The sequence below is a fragment of the Vitis riparia genome, chromosome 10 (assembly GCF_004353265.1).
Source record: "Vitis riparia cultivar Riparia Gloire de Montpellier isolate 1030 chromosome 10, EGFV_Vit.rip_1.0, whole genome shotgun sequence".
Lineage (NCBI taxonomy): Eukaryota > Viridiplantae > Streptophyta > Magnoliopsida > Vitales > Vitaceae > Vitis > Vitis riparia.
In genome coordinates this window covers 11,086,553-11,109,470 of record NC_048440.1, presented here as the reverse complement: position 1 = coordinate 11,109,470, position 22,918 = coordinate 11,086,553, and the positions used below count along the sequence as shown (strand labels likewise).

Sequence of the window (22,918 nt, the reverse complement as noted above, 5' to 3'; positions counted from 1 at the left end):
TAGTAATCAACAAATTTGAACTCCAATTAAATTTTTAATCAAATATTTGAGATAACTTAGATTTCTTGTTAATACTTCAACTTAGGAACTTGAAAATATGAGAAATAATTCTTTCATAAAGTATATTAAAGAATTTAGGATTGGTGATACTAAAAATATGGAATAAATTAATATAATTTGATTAAGAAAAAAAATCACTTATTCAAACAAGCTCATACTTGAATTGAAACTCCAAACTATTTTGACAGAATCCATCTCAATTATGTGACAACTCTACTTCCAACCTAATTAGAGTATTGAAGATTAATATTATCGAGTAAAGCCAACTTTATATATGGGCTTCATCCTCAAATTAAAAGTGCTCAAGTTGAAAGAATGTCGGGAAAATTATGAGTTTTTGTCTAGAAAGCACATGCGATGCATGTGAAGGTGTGTATGTAGATAGGTGATGTTGAGATATAAGATTAATGGAAGGGGATAAAGAACGTCTAGAAAGGTAATTAGTGAATGAATTATAATTTATTTGGTTTGAATTATTTATAAATAATTTTACATTGATTAAAATAATATATAAAATGATGTAGCATACCTATAATTTAATTAATCCATAAATAATAATTATATATATATATATATATATATGGAATATATTATTGTATATGATTATAGTGATAGATAATATATGTAATATATTATTGTAATGTAAGATGATGTTTTAGGTTGCTTTAAATTCTTTATATTTTTTATAATTAAGTAATTAAGTTAGGTATGAAATCCATCTTAAAGGTCATATATTTGTTTTTAAAAATTTGAATTTGTTGTTCATCATTATTTGAAATATATTATTTGAATCGATATTTATTATTATGATTTTAAGACATTTTACTTGTAGAAAAATAGATAGAATATAAAATTTCAATGAACATATTTGTGTCATAATCTATATGTTTTATAATCAAGCATTGTTGTGATATATCATTTGAAACAATTAACTTAGTTGTCTTCTTGTAAAACTTTGGAGGAATCATTATTATAATGATCATTAACTACTTGTTTGTTTTTACAATAGTTTGGGTCATATTCTTTTCCTTTTTTTCTCCTTCATAAAAGTAACACATATTTGAAAAGGTATTAAATAAAATAGAAAAACAACGTTTTAAAAAATATGTGCAAAACATTTTTATCTAAGTTAAGGGTATATTACCTTATATTGTTTTTTGAATATATATATATATATATATATATATTGTTCATTTTTCTCTTAATGTTTAAAAAACTGCATAATTTGCATTGAAGAAATAAGTTTTATTATTTTAAATTTAACTTAGAAAATGGTAATATTGATGAAACTTAACATTCATTTATAATGATACTAACAAATACTTACCTCACTAATAAAAAATTCTTCTCTTTCATATTTTTTTTTTCCTGAAATGAATTGATGGGAAGATAGATTTTGTTTATAAAATTTCAATTTAATTATTTGGAAATAAGCTATAGAATATATAGGATATTCGTGTTAAGAAAGTCGACATCCCATCGTCTTTTTGATGAGTTTTACCCAGCTAAGAATAGTATAAAGATTAATTTGTGTAATATTATCGATAAAGAGATACGTACCATAGTCAATTCAAACTCTAAAGATATAGCAATTGTATTCTTGATTAATGTAAAAATATGAAATTAGAGTTATTATAAATACATGATAAAAATGAATTAGTTTTTATAAGTTAAGAAAATAAACCATTGTTTCTTCTATTTTGTCAAAATATTTTTGACCATCATCCATAGAATTTGGCGGATTAACTTTGTCTGTAGCACTCCATTATGGACCATAAAGTTGTAGCTTCAACTAAGATTATTTTGGTTAAATTGGTAATTGTAGTACACATTTAAAACTTAATATTTTGAATATTATATTTAAGATGTAATACCTTATTAGTGGTCATTGAGGATAAATGTCCTTTTATTGCATGGGAACCAATATGGAAATTGGAAATGTTAGAGTGAAGTATAAATATATAGAAAGATGTTTGTAATTTATTATGTTGAACATAGAGCATTAAGTAGATAAACTCACAACTAACAATATAATGAGAATTCAAACATTATATTATTTATTATCAAATATTTTATAAGGAGAAAAAATGACACTATAAAAATGAAACTTCTTCTATTATTAAGATTATTATTTTTATAATATAAAGAATCTTAGACATATATATTACAAAATTAAAAATGAAGAAAAAGACCTCCCAAAAAAATAGACTTGGTAAAGCTTGTTGAAATAGACTTTTTTTTTAATTTTTTTTTTTCAATACACAAAGGGAAGATGAGATTTTGGATGGGAGAGGTGGTTTTAGATAACGGTGTTCAATAAACGGACCACATTCCTCTACCAATTTCGAGTTTTTCCAATGGGTTAGATAATGGTGTTTAGATTCTTAATTTTAATTTAAATATATATATATGCACACTCCGGTATAGGAGAGGAGATGTATATGGTTTTTTATTCGGGGTAGAGTCTCCAACATGATTTTCTTACGGCTATTGCAATGATTTCTCAGCTTCTATTTATAAAAATTCTTAGAATATTGAAAAAAAAAAAAAATTCTTATATACACCGTACTTCACTATCTATGGTGGTCCAAGAGTGCAGCTTGTTTGTGATTTTTGGGATGAATGCAGTTGACATAAGAGTCCAGCTTTAATCTAGCTGAGACATCCTAGTGTGGAGGCTAGATAACAGAAGGTCGCACTTCTGCATGGCTGCATGGCCATCTTCTTAGAGATTCTTCAAGACAACATGGCTCCAGAACAAGCTGCATTTGCAGTTTCCCAAAAGAATGCATGGCCACTTCAGTGCATGCTAAGAACTTGTGTGAGGGACCCTTAGATGATATCTGCATTGAAGTGTAGGAGCTCCAGTTTGGTTTGTTGATTGGAATGCACTATCTAATGCCCATGTTCTTGAATTTCTACCACTATTGGAGAAATGTTTTGCTGATGTCAACATAAGTGATGATGTTAACTTGAAACAGAAGTGGGTTCTTGTCATCCAGTGATAACTGGTCTAAGAAGCGTGCAAAGGATGGAGCAAATGCTTAAGTGGTTGCAAGATAAAAGAGCATTATGGCTGCTCTCAATATGACGCTCAAAAGTTCTCAAAGCTGGAGTGTTGCTACTTTCCTCTTGTTGGAAGCATTATGCCATGCAGCTGCACTCGGAGGATAAAAACTTTTCTCAGCAATACAAAGACTTGTTGGACCACGGATAGCAGAATTGGAGAGCTCACACTCTTCCCTGAAGCTGCAATCAACAACACCTTGGCATCCTGGGACCCACTCTTGCATGGTTTACATGGCCACTTTTGGTGTGCCATTTTCAAGCACACGTGTGCCCTTGCCAATTGTGCAGATTCTTGGTTTTATACTGCACCTTCTTTCATGCTTTAAAATTGATTTTACACCCTATTTTCAATAAATTTATCTCCACATAACTTTTCTTTTAAAATTCTTCTTTAATATTTCTTTTAGAATAATAAAATCCGATTTTAATAAATTATTTGTTGCCAAATTTCCTTCTGGCATGCATTCTTTTATTTTTCTTGATTTTTAAATAATTTCTTAATTTTATGATTTTCTCAATTTTTAATAAACATGAATAAATTCTATAATTCTACGGTAATTGAATTTTCTCCAAATTCTATGATCCTTCTCCTCATCAGCAAAATGGAATTTATAGAATTAATTCATACAAAAATAAATCGGGCATTAGTGGAGCCCAACATCTCTAATTTTTTTTATTGGATATCGATTGATTTTGCTCGGTTCTATGACATGCATGAGATATTTTATGCTTGCTATTATACACTAACCTAATTTCTCATGAAGCACTTAGTTAGCTGCTCAAGTACGCCTTCTATTCATTCTCATATGTTTGATTATATGTCTATCCATATCTTGATTATTGTATATTGTATTTATTGCTCGATATCCATAGATTAACCATTTCCTTAACTTATTATTAGTGACCTGATTTTAGGGTTTAAAGGGGTGTTACGACTTAGCACCATATCTTTCCTATATATAACATGATCCCCGAATTTATATTTTGTTTTTCATAGACCTGTTTTTCCTTTCTAAAAGCCATATTTAGGGTTTTCTTTCTTATTTTATTTTTTCTATAAAAAATAAAACAAAAATAAGTGGTTACTTCAAATCTTTTCAAAAAATTATTTTTTTCACAATAAAAAACTAGTCTCACTATCAAATGGAACACACGTGAAAAATGTCAGTCCACAAATAATTATTCTCGATAATTAATTATTATAATTAAAATAAATGATAATTATGATAATCAATAAGATAATTATCTCTAGAAAATCAAGAGATAATATGAAAATAAAAATTTCAAGGAGACAATTTGAAGATCAAAGAAAATTTAGAGAGTTCTTGAAGAAATTTTTGGAAAACTTAAGATTTCTTGTATACTTCAAGAAAATTTGAAGATTTCTTCAAGAATCAAAGATGATTCAGATTTTTCTTTAAGAATCGAAGAAGAATTGAATATTTTTTGAGGAAAAGAAGATTTGAAGATTACTTTTTATCAGAAAACTTTGTATATGATGAAATCCTTTTTGATCCAAAATCAAGTACTAAATTATTAAAATGGTGTTTTTGTCATTGTTATTGGAAATTATTTCCCTCAAATTATAAAATTACTATTTTTCCATAGTTTCTTTATTTGGGAACATTTGGGTGTACAATTGTCATTATGTTGTAATTATGAAATTGCCTAACAACAATTTATTAACTTAGGTCAAAATTGGGAACCTAAATCCAATCTTTTAAATCATGTAAGTTATGTTACCACAATTATGGTTCATTACCCCAACCTATAATATATTCTTATTAATAGTTTACCTTGATTTTATAGTATTTTAATTTAATAAAAGCACAACATCAGAATTTCCAAATTTTTAATTATATTATTATTATTAGATTTTGTTAGAATTTTTAAAAAAAAAAAGTACGAGAAAAAGGAAAAGAAAATGTAAAGAAATATTTGGCTTCATTTTATTTTGTTAACTTAAAAAATAAAAGTTTAACAAACTTTTGATGAAAAAACAAATTTATTTTTTTAGAATTTGCTTTGAAAACAAGTTTTTACTAGAATAAATTTTTAAGTGTTTTAAGTTGTTGGCTTTTTTCTTTTTTTGTTTATAGTTTTTGAGCAATAATTAAAAATAAAAAATATTTTGAAATTTTTTTTTATCATACATAGGTTTATAATATATTTATAGAGAATAAGCCTAGAAGATCGTATTTAATATTTGTGTTCAATTTTGACATTTTTTTTTAGTATCCATCTAAAAATCTATTTTTTTGAGAATTTTTTTTAAAACGTGGGTGGAAGATGCCCTTAAATTCTCTTATTTGTTATGGGATAAAAAATACCATAAAAATCAAATTTGATTATACTTTGTATATTTTTTAAATTCTTGTTTCTTACATGAACGAGAAAATAAGAGAAATAAATTTTAAAAATCATTTTTTAGTTCTTTATCCTTTTTTCCTTGAGAAGACAAAGAAGAGGCAAAAGAATAGTAATGGATGGTTGATGGCCAGTCCATGTACAAAAAGTAGACACCTCTATATGCAAGTGGAGTCAAGTCTCCTCTGGAGTGTGGACTAGGGCACCGTGATGGGCGGCACTCGGCTTGACCTAAGACTAGGTCTTTTGCCCCTTCTTGACTGGCTTAACCCACTTCTCCAAAAGAGGTTGAGGGGTTCTTTTCATTGTAGGGACCACAACACCAGGGTTACCCAACAATTACTTTATTCTTTCTTCATTCTCCCTACATTTCTCCACCTGCATTATGACACATATGCAAATGTTGTTGAATTGTTTGGTCGATGGTCAGTCAGAAAATAACTCTCTGGAATTAAAATTTGGATGGGAGTTAGGAAAGTCTTGCTTCTTTGATGAGTATCCAATGGTTCAAGCATGGCATCCAGAAAATGTAAACCTTCATGTTTGGAACTTACTTCTTCAGAAAATGTATGATTCTCCAACAATCCCTAATTTCACACCCATAAATTCGCCAATCCATTTACAAAAGGTAGACACCTCTATATGCAAGTGGAGTTAAGTCTCCTGTGGAACGTGGACTAGGGCACCGTAGGCCGCACTCTTCTGCTGCATGAGGCTTGACCCGAGGCTAGCTCTTTTGCCTTTTGGAAAACTGCACTGTAGGTGCTCTCTCTTGACCGGCCTAACCCACTTCTCCGAACGAGGTTGAGGGTTTTCTTATCATTTTAGGGAGCCCCATATTCAAAAGCTGTTGAATTGTTTTGAGTATGTCCAACGAAAGACAGTTGTTGCAACAGCTGTGGTCATAATCCATGTATCAAACTTTGTGTTTGGTATAGGGTCATGCAGAAAAAGAACAGTTTTTTTTATTTTATTTACTTTTTTAAAAAAACGAGAGTGATTGATAAGATGTTTTAAAAAATAGTTTTTAAAAACAAAATAACAAAAAACTTGCCATCCTTCCATTACTTTTCATTCTGCTATTAGCTTCAGGTCCTACTGTGGAAAAGTTTGCTCAATGTGTCTCAATTCCGAGATTCTTGTCCCAGTACCCACGGCCTTTTACACCTCAAACACTTCTTTCAGTGCTATTCTGCAGTCTTCTGCCCATAACCTCAGGTACCCCTGAGTTTTCAAAAACAATAGAGAATCTTGTTTTTGAAAATTGTAACTTAAAAACAATTACCAAACATATAAAAAAATTTTAAATTTGTTTTCTATTTTTTAAAACTAAAAACTGTTTTAAAAAACTCCGTCAAACAAGCTTTAAATCTTCATATATATAGGATTGAACTTACTTCTTCAGAAAATGTAGAAGTTTGTTTGACTGTGTGATTTAAAAACAGTTTTTTACTTTTAAAAACATAAAATTGTTTTTAAAAATTTATTACATTGTTTTTTCATTGTTTACTAGAAACAATTTTTTAAAACAAAGTAAAATAGAGAACAAGAGTTGTTGTCACTAGTTTTTAAAAATAAAAGGAAAACATTGACCCATTTGACCATATTTTCTTAAACTTGTTTTTAAAAACTATTTTTAATTCTTGAACTTAAAAACAGTTTTTAAAAAGAAGTTTAAGAAAACATGACCAAATGGGTCCTAAATCTTCATGAATATATGATTCTCCAACAATCCCTAATTTCACACCCATAAATTCATTATTCCACTCCTATAATTTGTATCATGCTCCCATATTATATTATTCTTCTCTAATAATCCCTAACTCTGCTTTATTCCACTCTAATAATTCCCTTATTCACTGCATGAGACTTGACTCGAGACTAGGTCTTTTGCCCCTTCTTGACCGGCTTAACCCACTTCTCCAAAAGAGGTTGAGGGTGTTCTTCTCATTGTAGGGTCCACAACACCGGGTTACCCAACAATTACTTTGTTCTTTCTTCATTCTTATTACATTTCTCCAATTGCATTATGACACATTCAAATGTTGTTGAATTGTTTTGAGTAAATATGTCCAACGAGAGACAGTAGCAGCAACTCTAGTCATAGTCCATGCATTCGATGATGTGTAGGAAGTATCAAACTTTCTATCTGGTCAATGGTCATGCAGAAAATTATTCTCTCGAATTATAATTTGGATGGGAGTCAGAAAAGTCTGGCTTCTTTGATGATTATCCAATGGTTCAATCATGGCATTCAAAAAATGTAAATCTTCATGTTTATAGGTTTGGAACTTACTTCTAGAAAATGTAAGACTTCATGTATATATGATTCTCCAATAATCCTTAATTTCACACCCATAAATCCGTTATTCCACTGCGATAATTCATATAATACTATTCTTCTCTAATAATTCCTAATTCTGCTTTATTCCACTCTAATATACATATATGTCTTAATTTTACTTTCAATGGAAAAGTTATAAATCCTTTATTCTATTAATTTGTACCATGATCTAATTGTTCTATGTCCTTAGTCACATTGCTTCATTTTTTTTATTTCCCAATTATAAGATATGGTGGACTTTAGGATTTTAATTGAACTAAAATATTTTTATTAGATTATTAAAAACTGGACAAACACTCAAACCTAATGCTCAAGTGCTCATACTTGGCACTTAAGCGCTTTGAGAGCACTCAAGAAGGGGAAGCTTGAGTGTTTGAAGCATATTTTTCCAAATTTGAATTCTCGATTTTGTTTTAAGAATTGGTTTTTGGAAACTTCAATTACATATCTATCCACTAGGGTTTCATCCCTATATAAATATTATGCCTAAAAATTGTTTTTGTTATTGATGCAAATTTGAAAAAGAGATTATTAGCCTTTACTACATTCTCACACTCCTAGGTTTTTATAGTTCACATTCTTTGGGTTCGTGAGAAAAATATGTATCCTTTCAGGTATTGAGATAGTCTATTGGTTGCACATGCATGCTGCGTTGCAAACTTGAAAACTAGTATATGTATTGGTGAATAAAACTTAGGGATAATATATATCCACTACGTAAATTTGTATATTTTTCTTTTACAGTCTTTAATCCTATTATTTTTATATCTATATGATCTTTGAAAGACTTCGTAGATGCTTTTCCACATAAAAATCGTTGATTTCTCTTCTTTCTTTCTAATTATTGATGAAGAATTAAAAACAAAAATTTGTACCAAAAAAGTTATTAGATATTCACCCCTCTTTATGTTTCATAATCAAAATGTATAAACTTTTAACATGTTATTCAATTAATTTATAAAACGTGGATAAATTTTTTTGAGTATAATTAAGAAAGAGAATTCCAAGCACAATTAAGGTTGATGGATTTAGTATGAGTTAAAGAGGAATTAAAAATAAAAAAATTCATTAAAAAGAAGTTAATACATATTCACTCCTTTTAAGAAGAGAAGATAATACTATTGTGTAGCTTTTCTTTGGAGATTTCTTTAAGAAGAGAAGAAGATTTAAAGATTTCTTGAGGAAAAGAAGATTTGAAGAGTCCTTTTTATTGAAAAACTTTATAATCTATCGTTTGTTGATGAAATCCTTTTTGATCCAAAATTAAGTACTAAATTACTTAAAATGGTGTTCTTGTCTTTATAAGATTAATTAGAGGGTATGTCGGAAATTATTTTCTGAAATCATTAATTTACAAATTTTTCTTTCTTTTATTCGAGAACATTTGGGTGGACAATTGTGATTATGTTGTAATTATGAACTTGCCTAACAACAATTATGGTGAAGACGCAAATAAATCCGTGACATTCATTTTCTTTGTGTGATGTGGGTTCACCTAATGAATTATTGTCCTTTAAAGTTAGCTTCCTTTTCACGGCAAGTGAAGGAATGAAATAAAAATAAAAAATCAGAAGAAGTTAAAATTAAAAAGTATAGATGGGTCTCCTTGTTCTTTTCTTTCCCAACAATTTCATGTGGACGGATGGAGTTTTCTTATGAAGAGAAAGCAAAATAAATAAATAAATGGTAATAATAGAAAGTGAAGGATGATAGAAAAAACGTTTTATAGATATATAATATAATATAAAGAATAAATGAGGGTCTAGTCAATGCGATTATTAAAAGAGAAAGAAACCAATGAAAATCAGGAAGCAAAAAGTAATGAAAATCATGGGATTGGTGGTGATTGAATTAGTATGGCTGAATAACGTTATAAATGTATAATTTGTATATTATTAAAATTAAAATTAATTATAAAAAATTTAAAATATATATGAATAAATTAAAAATCAATAATATCATTTTATATTTTTGATATTATTAAATTAAATCATAAGGATAAAGGTATTTTAATTTAATAAATGCACAATACTAGAATTTCCAATTTTCAATTATATTATTATTATTATTATTATTATTATATTTGGTCAAAATTTAAAAAAAAAATTACAAGAAAAAGAAAAAGAAAATGTAAAGAAATCTTAGGCTCTATTTGGAAAGTATTTTTAAAGAAAAACAAAATTTTAACTTAAAAATTGAGTTTAACAAACTTTTGATGAAAAAACAAGTTTATTTTTTAGAATTTGCTCCGAAACAAGTTTTTTCTAGAATAATTTTTAAAGTGTTTTAAGTTGTTGTTTTTTATTTAATAGTTTTTGAGAAATAATTAAAAAATAAAAATTATTTTGATTTTTTTTATTATACATAGGTATATAATATATTTATAGAGAATAAGCCTAGAAGATTGTATTTAATATTTGTGTTCAATTTTGAAAAAACTTTTTAATACAGTTTTAAAAATCTGTTTTTGAGAATTATTTTTTAAAACATGGGTGAAGAGGCCTTTAAATTCTCTTGTTTGTTATGGGATAAAAAATACCATAGAAAATCAAATTTGATAAAAATTTATATATTTTTTTTGCTTCTTTATCCTTTTTCCTTGAAAAGACGAAGAGGCAAAATAATTGTATTGGATAGTGGATGACCAATCCATTTATAAAATGTAGACAGCTCTACATGCAAGTGGAATTAAGTCTCCTATGGAATATGGACTAGGGCACCATGGGTTTAGTTTGAGTACACTCATGATTGAGTTGTAATTATATAAAAGTTGTTAAAGTAATTTATTAAATTATTAAATAGGTTTCAATCTTTTAAAAAATGAGTGGCACCGAAAGTGAGACTACCAAACCAAATAACCAATGCTTTTAAAGATTGACACTTTAGATGAAACTCCACTTAAGTCTTTTTCCACCTCCTTGATCCACTTCTTCCAAGATGTTTGTTGCCCACCACCTAGTCTCCCTTCTTTAACATCTGCTCTTACAAACCTCATCGTCTCCTTCAACCATTATCAACTATCTTTTCTTCTTACTTTCTCATAGCAAAGATGCATCTTTTTTCATCTTATGTTTTAGTGTGTTTTTGGGTGCATTGCTTCGCACCCATGGTGTTGTCCATCAATTTGGTTGATGAGTTTGCTCTTATTGCCTTGAAAACCCACATTACATATGATTCCCAAGGTATTTTGGCAACAAATTGGTCTACCAAAAGCCCCCACTGCAGTTGGATTGGAATTTCTTGCAACGCTCCTCAACAAAGTGTTTCTGCAATCAACCTCTCTAACATGGGTCTTGAAGGAACTATTGCGCCACAAGTCGGCAACCTCTCCTTTCTTGTTTCCCTTGATCTTAGTAATAACCACTTTCATGGATCTCTTCCTAAGGATATTGGTAAGATTCTCATAAATTTTGTTTACTTTATGTGTCAGTACTCATGTTTCCTTGTGTTTCCTGCTTCAATATTTAATATCAATAAAGGCAATTCATGTTTGGTTCCTAAAATTTAAGAGAAAGTGCGAGTAAAAATTTAATAGTTGAGTAATTGATAAATTATAGTTTCAAAAATAATAATTAAATATTTGATAAATTGGATTGCTAAATTATTGTGATCATGTTTGATACAAAATTCATAATTAAATAAATTATTATACAATTTAAAAATTAGTTCATTTTTTATCATTTCTTAAAAAAAAAAAAATTCTATTTTGAATGAATTCAAGTAAACATAATTTTAAATATAGAAAATTTTGAACCAAAAAAATTAAATTATTGAAAAAAAAAACCAACATAATTTGAGGAAATATATTATACATTAAAATGAAATAAAATATTTAATAGAAATGAAATCATTTCATATATATATATATATCACTTAATTTAATTTAATATAATATAGTTAAAGCTATAATATAATATTTATTTGTGACAAACAATAGTAGATATTTTTGTTGTTAATATTCCCAATAAAAAAATAAAATTAAAACATCAATTAGCTAATTATATTCTATACTCAACACTTGTGTTAAGTGTATTAGTTAGTTTCACAAATTATTTGATAATATATAATAGAGTAGGAGACATTATTGTACACAATTCAAACCATCATATAGGCTACCTAAATGCTTGGCAACCATCAATATGTGATTCATGATATGTTTTCCTCCAAATTAGTGCTATTCATGACAAGTTTTGCTCAATATTATTAGTGTCTCTTTTAAATATTATTGTCATGTTTGATTCCAAGAAAGTATTAAGAAAAAATATATTAAAGAAAATAATTTTTTATATCTGCTTTTACTATGATAAATATATAAAAAAATGAAATATAATTAAAATCAATTAAAACTTATTTATTTTAAAATTATTTAGTCTTTATATAGAAGAGGTAAGACAAGTGAAATAACATGTAAATAATCTATTGATTTTAAATTTACTTTCTAGTTTTCTTTACTTCTTTTTTTTTCATTTTTCTTCTCTATTTTCTTTTCCTCGTATTTTCTTGGAATCAAGCAAAACCTTTGACTATGTTTGGTTCCCAAAAAAAATATGAGGGAAAAAAAATAAAAAAAAAAGGAAACTTAAAAGGAAAAAAATGAAGAAAAATAAAAAATAGATTTAAAATTAATAAATTAATTTTATATATTGTTTCAAATTCATTTAAAATAAATATATATATATTTAAAGTAAATAAATTGATTTTATTTGTTTCTTCAAATTCATTTACATATTTTAATCTTTCTATATAAGAAATTAATAATTTAAAAATGCATAAAATTTTAATTAAATTTAATTACATTTTATTATGGTTCTTATTTTCTATAGTAAAATCAATCACGAGAAACTAATTTTTTTTAAATATTTTTTTTCTTTCTTTTATTATCGGAACCAAACATATTCTATATGTTGATGATAATAATATTTCAAATCATTTTTTTTAGGTAAGTGCAAGGAGCTTCAACAGCTGAATTTATTTAATAATAAATTGGTTGGAGGCATTCCAAAAGCCATTTGTAATTTATCAAAACTTGAAGAGCTATATCTTGGCAATAATCAGTTGATTGGTGAAATTCCAAAGAAAATGAATCATCTTCAGAATCTGAAGGTATTATCATTCCCAATGAACAACTTAACAGGTTCCATACCGGCCACCATTTTCAACATATCTTCTTTGCTCAATATTAGTCTCTCCAATAATAACCTCTCTGGGAGTCTTCCCATGGATATGTGCTACGCCAATGCAAAGCTCAAGGAGCTTAATCTTTCATCAAATCATTTGAGTGGAAAGATCCCCACTGGTTTAGGCCAATGTATGAAGTTTCAAGTAATTTCCTTATCATATAATGATTTCACGGGAAGCATACCAAGTGGAATCGGTAACTTGGTGGAGCTTCAGAGATTGTCTCTACGGAATAACAACTTGACAGGTACACTTTTTCTTTCATCTATTTTTTTCCCTTTTTATTCTCTCACTTTCCCTCAAGCTTTTAAAGATATTGTTTTTCCAACCCATTCATTTTAATTATGTTGTAGGAGAAATACCTCAATTATTGTTCAACATCTCTTCGTTGAGGTTTTTGAGTCTAGCAATAAATAACCTAGAAGGTGAAATCCCCTCTAGTTTGTCACATTGCAGAGAACTCCGAGTGCTATCATTATCTTTCAATCAGTTCACTGGAGGCATTCCACAAGCCATAGGGAGTTTATCCGACCTTGAAGAAATATATCTCGGTTATAACAAATTGACAGGTGGAATTCCTAAAGAGATTGGGAATCTTTCAAATTTAAATATTTTGCTGTTTTTATTGTTTTTCCGACCCATTCATTTTAAATGTGTTGTAGGAGAAATCCCCTCCAATTTGTTGCATTGCAGAGAGCTCCGAGTGCTATTATTATCTTTCAATCAGTTCACTGGAGGCATTCCACAAGCCATAGGGAGTTTATCCAACCTTGAAGAATTATATCTTGCCTTTAACAAATTGACAGGTGGAATTCCTAGAGAGATTGGGAATCTTTCAAATTTAAATATTTTGAAGTTAAAATCTAATGGAATAAGTGGCCCTATTCCTGCCGAAATTTTCAATATCTCTTCATTGCAAAAGATTGATTTCAGTAATAATAGCCTTTCTGGGAGTCTTCCAAGGGATATTTGCTATGGTCTTCCCAAACTTGAATTCATTTATCTCTCAACCAATCAACTCAAAGGTGAAATCCCCTCAAGTTTTTCTCATTGTCAAGAGCTCCGAGTGTTATCATTATCTTTCAATAAATTCAGAGGAAGCATACCAAGAGAAATCGGCAACTTATCAAAGCTTGAAGAGATCCATCTAGGCAAAAATAGCCTCGTAGGCTCCATTCCAACTTCATTTGGTAATTTAAAGGCCTTAAAATTCCTTCAGTTAGGGATAAACAATCTTACAGGGATGGTACCAGAAGCTATTTTTAACATCTCTAAACTACAGTTCCTTGCGATGGCGCAAAATCACCTTTCAGGCAATCTCCCATCAAGTATTGGCACCTGGCTCCCGGATCTCGAAGTGCTTTTGATAGGAATCAATAAATTCAGTGGAATAATTCCAATGTCTATTTCAAATATGTCGAAACTTACCGCGCTAGACGTATCTTACAACTCCTTCATTGGTAATGTGCCAAAAGATCTCGGTAACCTAAGAAAGCTTGAAGTTCTCAACCTTCAAGTCAATCAATTGACTGATGAACACTTAGCCCCTGAGGTTGGTTTTCTTACTTCTTTGACAGATTGCACATTTTTGAAAAAATTGTGGATAGGAAATAATCCTTTGAAAGGTACTCTTCCAAATTCACTAGGAAATCTTCCCGTTGCTCTTGAAATTTTTACTGCATCAGCCTGCCAATTCAGAGGAACCATTCCCATGGGAATTGGTAATTTGACCAATTTGATAAGTCTAGACCTGGGAGATAATGACTTAACAGGGTCGATTCCAACTACATTGGGACAGCTACAGAAGCTTCAGTGGTTGTCCATTGCTGGAAATAGAATACAAGGATCCATTCCAAATGATCTTTGTCATTTGAAGAACTTGTGGTTATTGGGTTTGAGTTTTAACAAATTGTCTGGATCAATCCCAAGTTGTTTTGGAGATCTTCCTATGCTACGACAACTCTTTCTTGACTCCAATGTGTTAGCTTTCAACATTCCTACATCCTTTTGGAGCCTAAGAGATCTGTTGGATCTTAACTTGTCTTCAAATTTCTTGACTGGTAATCTACCTCCCGAAGTTGGAAACATGAAGTCCATTAAAACATTGGACCCGTCAAAGAACCTAGTTTCAGGTTACATTCCAAGCAGGATGGGAAAACTACAAAATTTGATTACACTCTCCTTGTCCCAAAACAGACTACAAGGCCCAATACCTGTAGAATTTGGTGATTTGGTAAGCTTGGAATCATTGGATCTGTCCCATAACAATTTATCTGGAATCATTCCCAAGTCATTAGAGGCCCTTATTTATCTCAAGTATCTAAATGTTTCTTTCAATAAACTACAAGGAGAAATTCCGGATGGGGGAGCTTTCGTAAATTTCACTACTGAATCGTTCATTTTCAATGAAGCCTTGTGTGGAGCACCTCATTTTCAAGTCATAGCATGTGATAAAAACACTCGCAGTCAATCATGGAAGACACAGTCATTCGTCTTGAAATATATTCTACTACCAGTCGGATCAACAGTAACTTTAGTGGTTTTCATTGTTCTGTGGATACGTAGACGAGATAACATGGAAATACCAACTCCAATTGACTCATGGCTCCCTGGAACACAGGAAAAGATTTCACACCAGCAGCTTCTTTATGCAACAAACAACTTTGGTGAAGACAATTTGATTGGGAAAGGAAGCCAGGGCATGGTATATAAAGGGGTATTATCTAATGGCTTGACTGTTGTTATAAAGGTTTTCAATTTAGAATTCCGAGCAGCCTTGAGGAGTTTCGATTCAGAATGTGAAGTGATGCAAGGGATTCGCCACCGAAATCTTGTCAGGATAATTACCTGTTGCTCAAACCTCGATTTCAAAGCGTTGGTGCTCAAATATATGCCTAATGGAAGTCTTGAGAAGTGGTTGTATTCTCACAACTATTTTTTGGATCTCATCCAAAGATTAAACATTATGATAGATGTAGCATCAGCATTAGAGTACCTTCATCATGATTGTTCGAGCCTTGTGGTGCTTGCGACTTGAAGCCCAGTAATGTTTTGTTAGATGACGATATGGTTGCACATGTGGCCGATTTTGGGATCGCAAAACTCTTGATTGAAACAGAGTCTATGCAGCAAACAAAGACCTTAGGCACAATAGGCTATATGGCACCAGGTAAAGTTCCTTACTACTTATATTCCTATTTACTACAATTTTTTTTTTTAATATCTACCTTATTTTATTTTTATTTCTTCGAATTTATGGCCAAAACTAACATCACACACAAGCAGAGCATGGCTCAGATGGGATAGTATCCACAAAGAGTGATGTTTATAGCTATGGGATCTTGATGATGGAAGTATTTGCAAGGAAGAAGCCTATGGATGAAATGTTCACTGGGGATCTAACCTTGAAGACTTGGGTAGAGTCATTATCCAATTCAGTGATACAGATTGTTGATGCCAATCTATTGAGAAGAGAAGATGAAGACCCTGCCACAAAGCTAAGTTGTTTGTCCTCCATTATGGCTTTAGCTTTGGCATGTACAACCGATTCACCTGAGGAGAGGATCAACATGAAAAACGTGGTAGTTGAACTCAAGAAGAGCAGAATCAAACTATTGATGTAAGGATTATTTCAAAAAATGGGATGGAATTTAACAACATCAAATTGTTACACAACAGTTGATGTCAATAGTTCAAAGGAAGCCAAAAGTCGGTAGTCGGAGTTGGTCAGCAATATCCCAAGCACTGTTAAGTATATGTCATGGGTCTAGATGTTTAATTTCTTTGGTATTTTCCACATGACAACCAAATGTGAAAAAATCATTTCTCTTAGCATTGTTTTTTTCTTTCTTTAATGCTTTTTGAGAACCAAACATAAGCTAAGGGATTCGTGGTGATAGATTATCCTAGCATAATTTTCAAATGATTGAATGACCATGAAAATCATGGTATTAGTCTTGAGTAATATCTTCAATAGAAACATAGTTTCCAAATACATGTAGTTTTAATGAGCTATGTGTGTTAAAGCTTGTTGTGTGCTCAAGTAATTTAGCTAATTGATTTCCTCTTCTTGCCTTGATAGTCCATCTCACCCATGGCTCTAGGGCATTTTGGGTTAAGGTTTCCTAATGGTTTTAAACAATCGTTTTCCACCTCCAGATAAAGAAAGAGAGTTAAAGTTTTCTCTCTTCCATTGTCCGCATTTTGGAGTGTCAAGATCATGGTTTGAGTCATTGGACAAAAAATCTTGGGTGTACAAGACCTTCAAACTTTTTCTTCTCCACAAGGAATTGATCTAAGAACATCCAAATCCAGGTGTGAGCTTTTTCTTCTCTAGATTGTTATCTTAATATGGTTTTTGTAGTCATATGTTTTCGTTTTGATAAATTTAGAGAAGTCTAGGATATTTTGCATGCACCTTATGCAATCTAGGGCTAGGGAATTGAGTAATTTGATTTTCCCTACAATAAGCCCAATTATGGTCAAACATTTTTTTGTGGACACATTTTTTTCTTTTGATGTATCTTCGGGATTTGTCTCCCACTCTAATGATGTACTCACTATTTCAGTTATGGATATGTGAATTTTTTTAGTATTTGTCTGGTTTCTATGATGATATTTCTTTATGTGCATCCCATTCACCCACATCACATATGTTTGATATAGATAATGAGTTCAAACATTGTGATTCAAATGAGGACTCGCCTAACTCCAATTTGAACCCTATAGATCATGGAGCTTTGCCCATCTTAGAGAATGTCGGGATTGTTGACTTTGGCATTAAGGCAGACCATATGTCATCCGCAAGCTAACTCCAAAAGGGGCCGCATAATTGATGGACCCAGATGGAAACCAATTCCCAAAGTCGACCAATGTGAACCAATTAAAGAAGTATTATATTTGAGACCTTGGTTAAAGAATGGGTTTGTAGATCCTTAAATTTGTCTCATACCCATTCTTTTTTTATTTTATTTTATTTTATTTTATTATTTATATTTATTTTTAAGGCCCGGTTAATGTTTTTGGACCTATTTGTTTTACATTTGTTTTTACCAAACTTTCAACCTCTTTCCATACCCATACGTGGGACTAAATCTTAGCCATTCATCTCAAGACCTCATCTCCACCATCCATCTTTCTAAAAAAACCTCTATTTTCCCCCATTTCTGACACCCCACTTACCCTTTTTCTCTCTCTATTTCTTTTCTTTTCTTCATTTCCCTTATATCCTCTCACTCCATTTACAACCCACATCATCTCCCCGTTTCTTTCCTCTCTTCTGCCATTAAAATCCTCATCACTGCACGCAAGCCCGACGATCCTAACGACCCCCACCATGCATCCTAAGGTCTTTGTTGCTCGCGACGTCAACAACCAGTAGATCTGATGACCCTCAGTCTTCCTATTGCACCCACACACCTCCATTCCCTACAATGTTGCCTTCCTCATTACACCTCCATGGCGCGGCTAATAACCTCATTTTTCTTTCCTCTCGTTGCCATCAAGTCACTGCACCATTCATTCTTCACACGTCTTCCAGGAATGGGTAAGATTCATCTTGATCTCCATAGTAGATGTTTGTGAACTTGAGTTTCTTGTTTTTGTACATATTTGTATCTATTTCTGTATATATTTGTATCTGTTTCCATATATATGTGTATATGTTTGACTTTTTTATTCATTGTTTTGTAGATATATTATTGTCATGAATATGCCACCATTGTTTATTATTATTAAAGAAATACGTGTATAGGTTATTTGAATTGAAAATATCTTTTTGAATAAAAATTTGGAAAACAAGAAAACAAAAACAAAAAAACAAAAAAATCTTTTCAATGACGGTTGTAAAGATCATTTTGAAGTTGTAAAAATCTCATTTTGGAATATATAAATAAATTCGTAAAAATTGTTTTTCAAAATAAATTTTTTTAAAAAAGATCACTTTTATAGTAAATAAAAATTGAAATGGAATATCCTTTGTAAATAAATTTGTAAAATTCAATTTTCTAAATAAAATTATAAGAAAATCTTCTTTTTAAAAAAAATTAATCCATTTTCAGATTACTTTTGTAAATAAAATTGTAAAAATCTATGAAAGAGTAAATCAAAATTCAACTTTTTCGATAAGCTCATAATTATTATTATTACTTGTTATTATTTTTTTCTTTTAGACAAAGTTATCTTTTTAAATAATTTTTTTTAAAAAAAATCCTTAGATAAAGTAAAAATTCCTTTTTTTTAGATAAATTTTTTTAAAAAAAAAAGTAAATTCATTTTCTAAACTATTTATAAGCATCTTCTTTTTTTTATAATAAAAGTAAATCAAATTCTTTTCCTTTTAGATAAAATTTGTCAAGATGTAAATTCCTTCTTTAAATCAAATAAAGTCCTTTTCAAAGAAAATAAAAATTAATTTGAAAATCAAATTGCAATGCTTTCAAAAATTTGAAAAATCTTTTTCTTAAAGTAAAATTGGATAAACTATTTTTTTAATAAATTCAAAACCTTAAAGACAAAGAATAAATTTGAAATTTCTTTCTATAAAATCAAAGATAATTTATCTATTTTAAAATTATTTAATCTTTATATAGAAGAGTTAAAACAAGTGAAATATCATATAAATAATCTATTGATTTTAAATCTACTTTATAATTTTCTTTACTTTTTTTTTTTTTCCTTTCTATTTTCTTTTTCTCGTATTTTCTTCAAATCAAGCAAAACCTTTGACTATTTTTGGTTCATAATATAAGGGAAAGAAAATAAAAAAGAAACTTAGAAGAAAAAAAAGGAAAATAAAAAATAGATTTAAAATTAATAAATTAATTTTATATATTGCTTCAAATTCATTTAAAATAAAAAAAAAGATTTAAAGTAAAAATATTGATTTTATTTGTTTCTTTAAATTCATTTACATATTTTAATCTTTCTATATAAGAAATTAATAATTTAAAAGTGCATAAAATTTTAGTTAAATTTAATTATATTTTATTATAGTTCTTATCTTCTATAATAAAATCAATCACGAGAAACTAATTTTCTTTTAATATTTTTTCCTGACATCTTTTTGGTTGGTTTGTAGGCTTGTAGACTTTTGCTATATTTTTGCCACCTTGCAGAGGGAGACACGTGGACAGGAGGTGAACTATGAGTGAGGTGGTGATTTTCCAGCAGGAGAGGGGATTTTGTGTGAGGGGTTAGAGAGAGTTGGACGCAAGAGTGACACGTAGGAGGGTGATAAAAGGAAGATAATCTGGGGTTTTTGGAAAGATGTGGAGGAGGCTTGGACGGCAAGAAAGGAAGCAAGGAGAGGGAGAGCAAGAAAAGGAAAGAGAAGAGGAAAGGGAGAGCCGAAGGAAGGGAAGATGAGCAAGCTTTGCTTGAGAAGCCCAGGTATGGAAACTATGGAAACTATGGATTTCTTTGTTGTTGGGTGTTTTGACTCGTTTAATGGTTTCAGAGTACCTCATTTTGAATTGAATGCTTTACATATAGTGAAAGACTTAGAAATTTTGGATGATATTGAAACCATAATCTCTATTTTGTTCACTTTTACCATGCTTGGAGAGAACCGTGCTCGTCTTATTAAATTGGCAAAATGATTAGTGGAATTTACTTTGTTCTTTTAAGTTTCCATGAAGCTTAAAGCATGCCCAGTTAATGTTCCCAAGGACATGCAGCAGCTTCTGCTTCTAACCCACAGAAGGCAGCATTTGTTTTGTAAAAACTAATAGACTCAAGAGGGGCTTGCAGAGTATGGGATCATCTGATTATCCAATGGGCGAAATTATAAGTGGAGAAGATCCTAGGGAGGTGGATGAAGTAGCAGCAAGAGAGTGTGAACATGCACTTTTGCAGAATACAATGGACAAAGAGTTGAATGCAACTACTGTTCTGACAGAGTTCAGTGATGAAAACAGATCTGTATGGTACCCAGACTGGAGGAAGAAAGTAGCTTTTGCCTTGTAAACATTGCCTGGGAAAGTCTTTTGATATTGGTAGGCTTAGCTATGACTGTTCAGTGAGCAGAAATTTTAAGAGAGTAGTATTCTAAGGCTGACAATCATTATATTCTATTTTGGGAACTCATTACTCGTTATGGGCAATCATTGAAATAAATGATAATTATGATAATTAAAATAAATAATAATTATGATAATTATTTCTAGAAAATCAAGAGATAATATCAAAATAAAAATTTCAATGAGACAATTTCAAGATCAAAGAAAATTTATAGAGTTCTGGGATAAATTCATGGAAAACTTAAAATTTCTTTAAGAATCAAAGATGATTCAGATATTTATTTGAGAATTGAAGAAGAATTGAATTTTTTTTTAGGAAAAGAAGGTTTGAAGATTCCTTTTTATTGGAAAACTTTGTATATGATGAAATCCTTTTTATCCAAAATCAAGTACTAAATTATTAAAATGGTGTTTTTGCCATTAATTATTATTGGAAATTATTTCCCTCAAATTATAAATTTACTATTTTTTCCATAGTTTCTTTATTTGGGAACATTTGGGTGTACAATTGTTATTCTGAAATTGCCTAACAAGAAGGTCCAAATTGGGATCTAAATCTAATCTTTTAAATCATGTACGTTATGTTACCACGATTATGGTTCCTTACCCCAACCTATAATATATTCTTATTAATAGTTTACCTTGATTTTATAGTATTTTAATTTAATAAAAGCACAACACCAGAATTTCCAAATTTTTAATTATATTATTATTATTATAATCAGATTTTGTCAGAATTTTTTTAAAAAAAAGTATGAGAAAAAGGAAAAGAAAATGTGAAGAAATCTTTGGCTTCATTTTATTTTTTTTAAAAAAACAAATTTCTAACTTAAAAAATAAGTTTAACAAACTTTTGATGAAAAAACAAATTTATTTTTTAGAATTTGCTTTGAAAACAGGTTTTTACTAGAATAACTTTTAAAGTGTTTTAAGTTGGTTTTTTTTTTTTTTCTTTTTTTGTTTATAGTTTTTGAGCAATAATTAAAAATAAAAAATATTTTGATTTTTTTTTTTATTATACGTAGGTTTGTAATATATTTATAGAGAATAAGCCTAGAAGATCGTACTTAATATTTGTGTTCAATTTTGAAAGTTTCTTTTAGTATGGTTCTAAAAATCTATTTTTTCAGAATTTAGTTTTTAAAACGTGGGTGGAAGAGGCCCTTAAATTCTCTTATTTGTTATGGATTAAAAATACCATAAAAATCAAATTTGATTGTACTTTATATATTTTTAAATTCTTTGTTTCTTATATGAACGAGAAAAGAAGAGAAATAAATTTTAAAAATCATTTTTTTTTCTTTACCCTTTTTTCCTTGAGAAGACAAAGAAGAGGCAAAAGAATAGTATTGGATGGTTGATGGGCAATCCATTTACAAAAGGTAGACAGCTCTATGTGCAAGTGGAGTTAAGTCTCCTTTGGAGTGTGGACTAGGGCACCGTGATGGGCTGCACTCTTCACTGCACATGGCTTGATTTGAGACTAGGTCTTTTGCCCCTTCTTGACTGGCTTAACCCACTTCTCCAAAAGCGAGGTTCTTGTTTTTGTCCCAATTTTCTCGTCATACCATAGATTTTTATCATAGACTTTTGTCGCATTCATATGTATTATAACCATATGTTATATACTCAACAATTAATTATTATAATTAAAATAAATGATAATTATGATATTGAAAAAGATATCTCTAGAAAATCTAGAGATAATATCAAAATAAAATTTTTAATAAGACAATTTGAAGATCAAAGAAAATTTTGAGAGTTCTTGAATAAAATTTGAAGATTTCTTCGAGAATCGAAGAACATTTGAAGATTTATTGAGGAAAAGAAGATTTGAAGATTCATTTTTATTGAAAAACTTTATACTCTATTGTTTGATGAT

General features: G+C 29.7%; 1 protein-coding gene and 1 long non-coding RNA gene across 3 annotated transcripts in view; both read left to right on the top strand.

Annotated features, from left to right (window-relative positions):
* Positions 1-10,816: 10,816 nt before the first annotated feature.
* The window catches only part of LOC117923495 (probable LRR receptor-like serine/threonine-protein kinase At3g47570), a 78,157-nt gene continuing 66,055 nt past the window's right edge, over positions 10,817-22,918 (top strand). Inside the window, exons 1-4 of the mRNA XM_034841809.1 lie at positions 10,817-11,232; positions 12,780-13,265; positions 13,372-13,587; positions 13,681-13,824. Coding sequence (XP_034697700.1) covers positions 10,890-11,232; positions 12,780-13,265; positions 13,372-13,587; positions 13,681-13,824 — 1,189 coding nt within the window. The 5' untranslated portion in view covers positions 10,817-10,889. The remainder of the gene's footprint in view (positions 11,233-12,779; positions 13,266-13,371; positions 13,588-13,680; positions 13,825-22,918) is intronic.
* Positions 18,065-21,120, top strand: LOC117923496. 2 transcript variants are annotated; one of them, XR_004652631.1, is made up of 3 exons: positions 18,065-18,563; positions 20,097-20,407; positions 20,645-21,120. It is a non-coding gene; the product is annotated as an uncharacterized LOC117923496 (long non-coding RNA). The 2 variants fall into 2 exon arrangements; XR_004652630.1 differs by having other exon boundaries at positions 18,076-18,563; positions 20,768-21,120.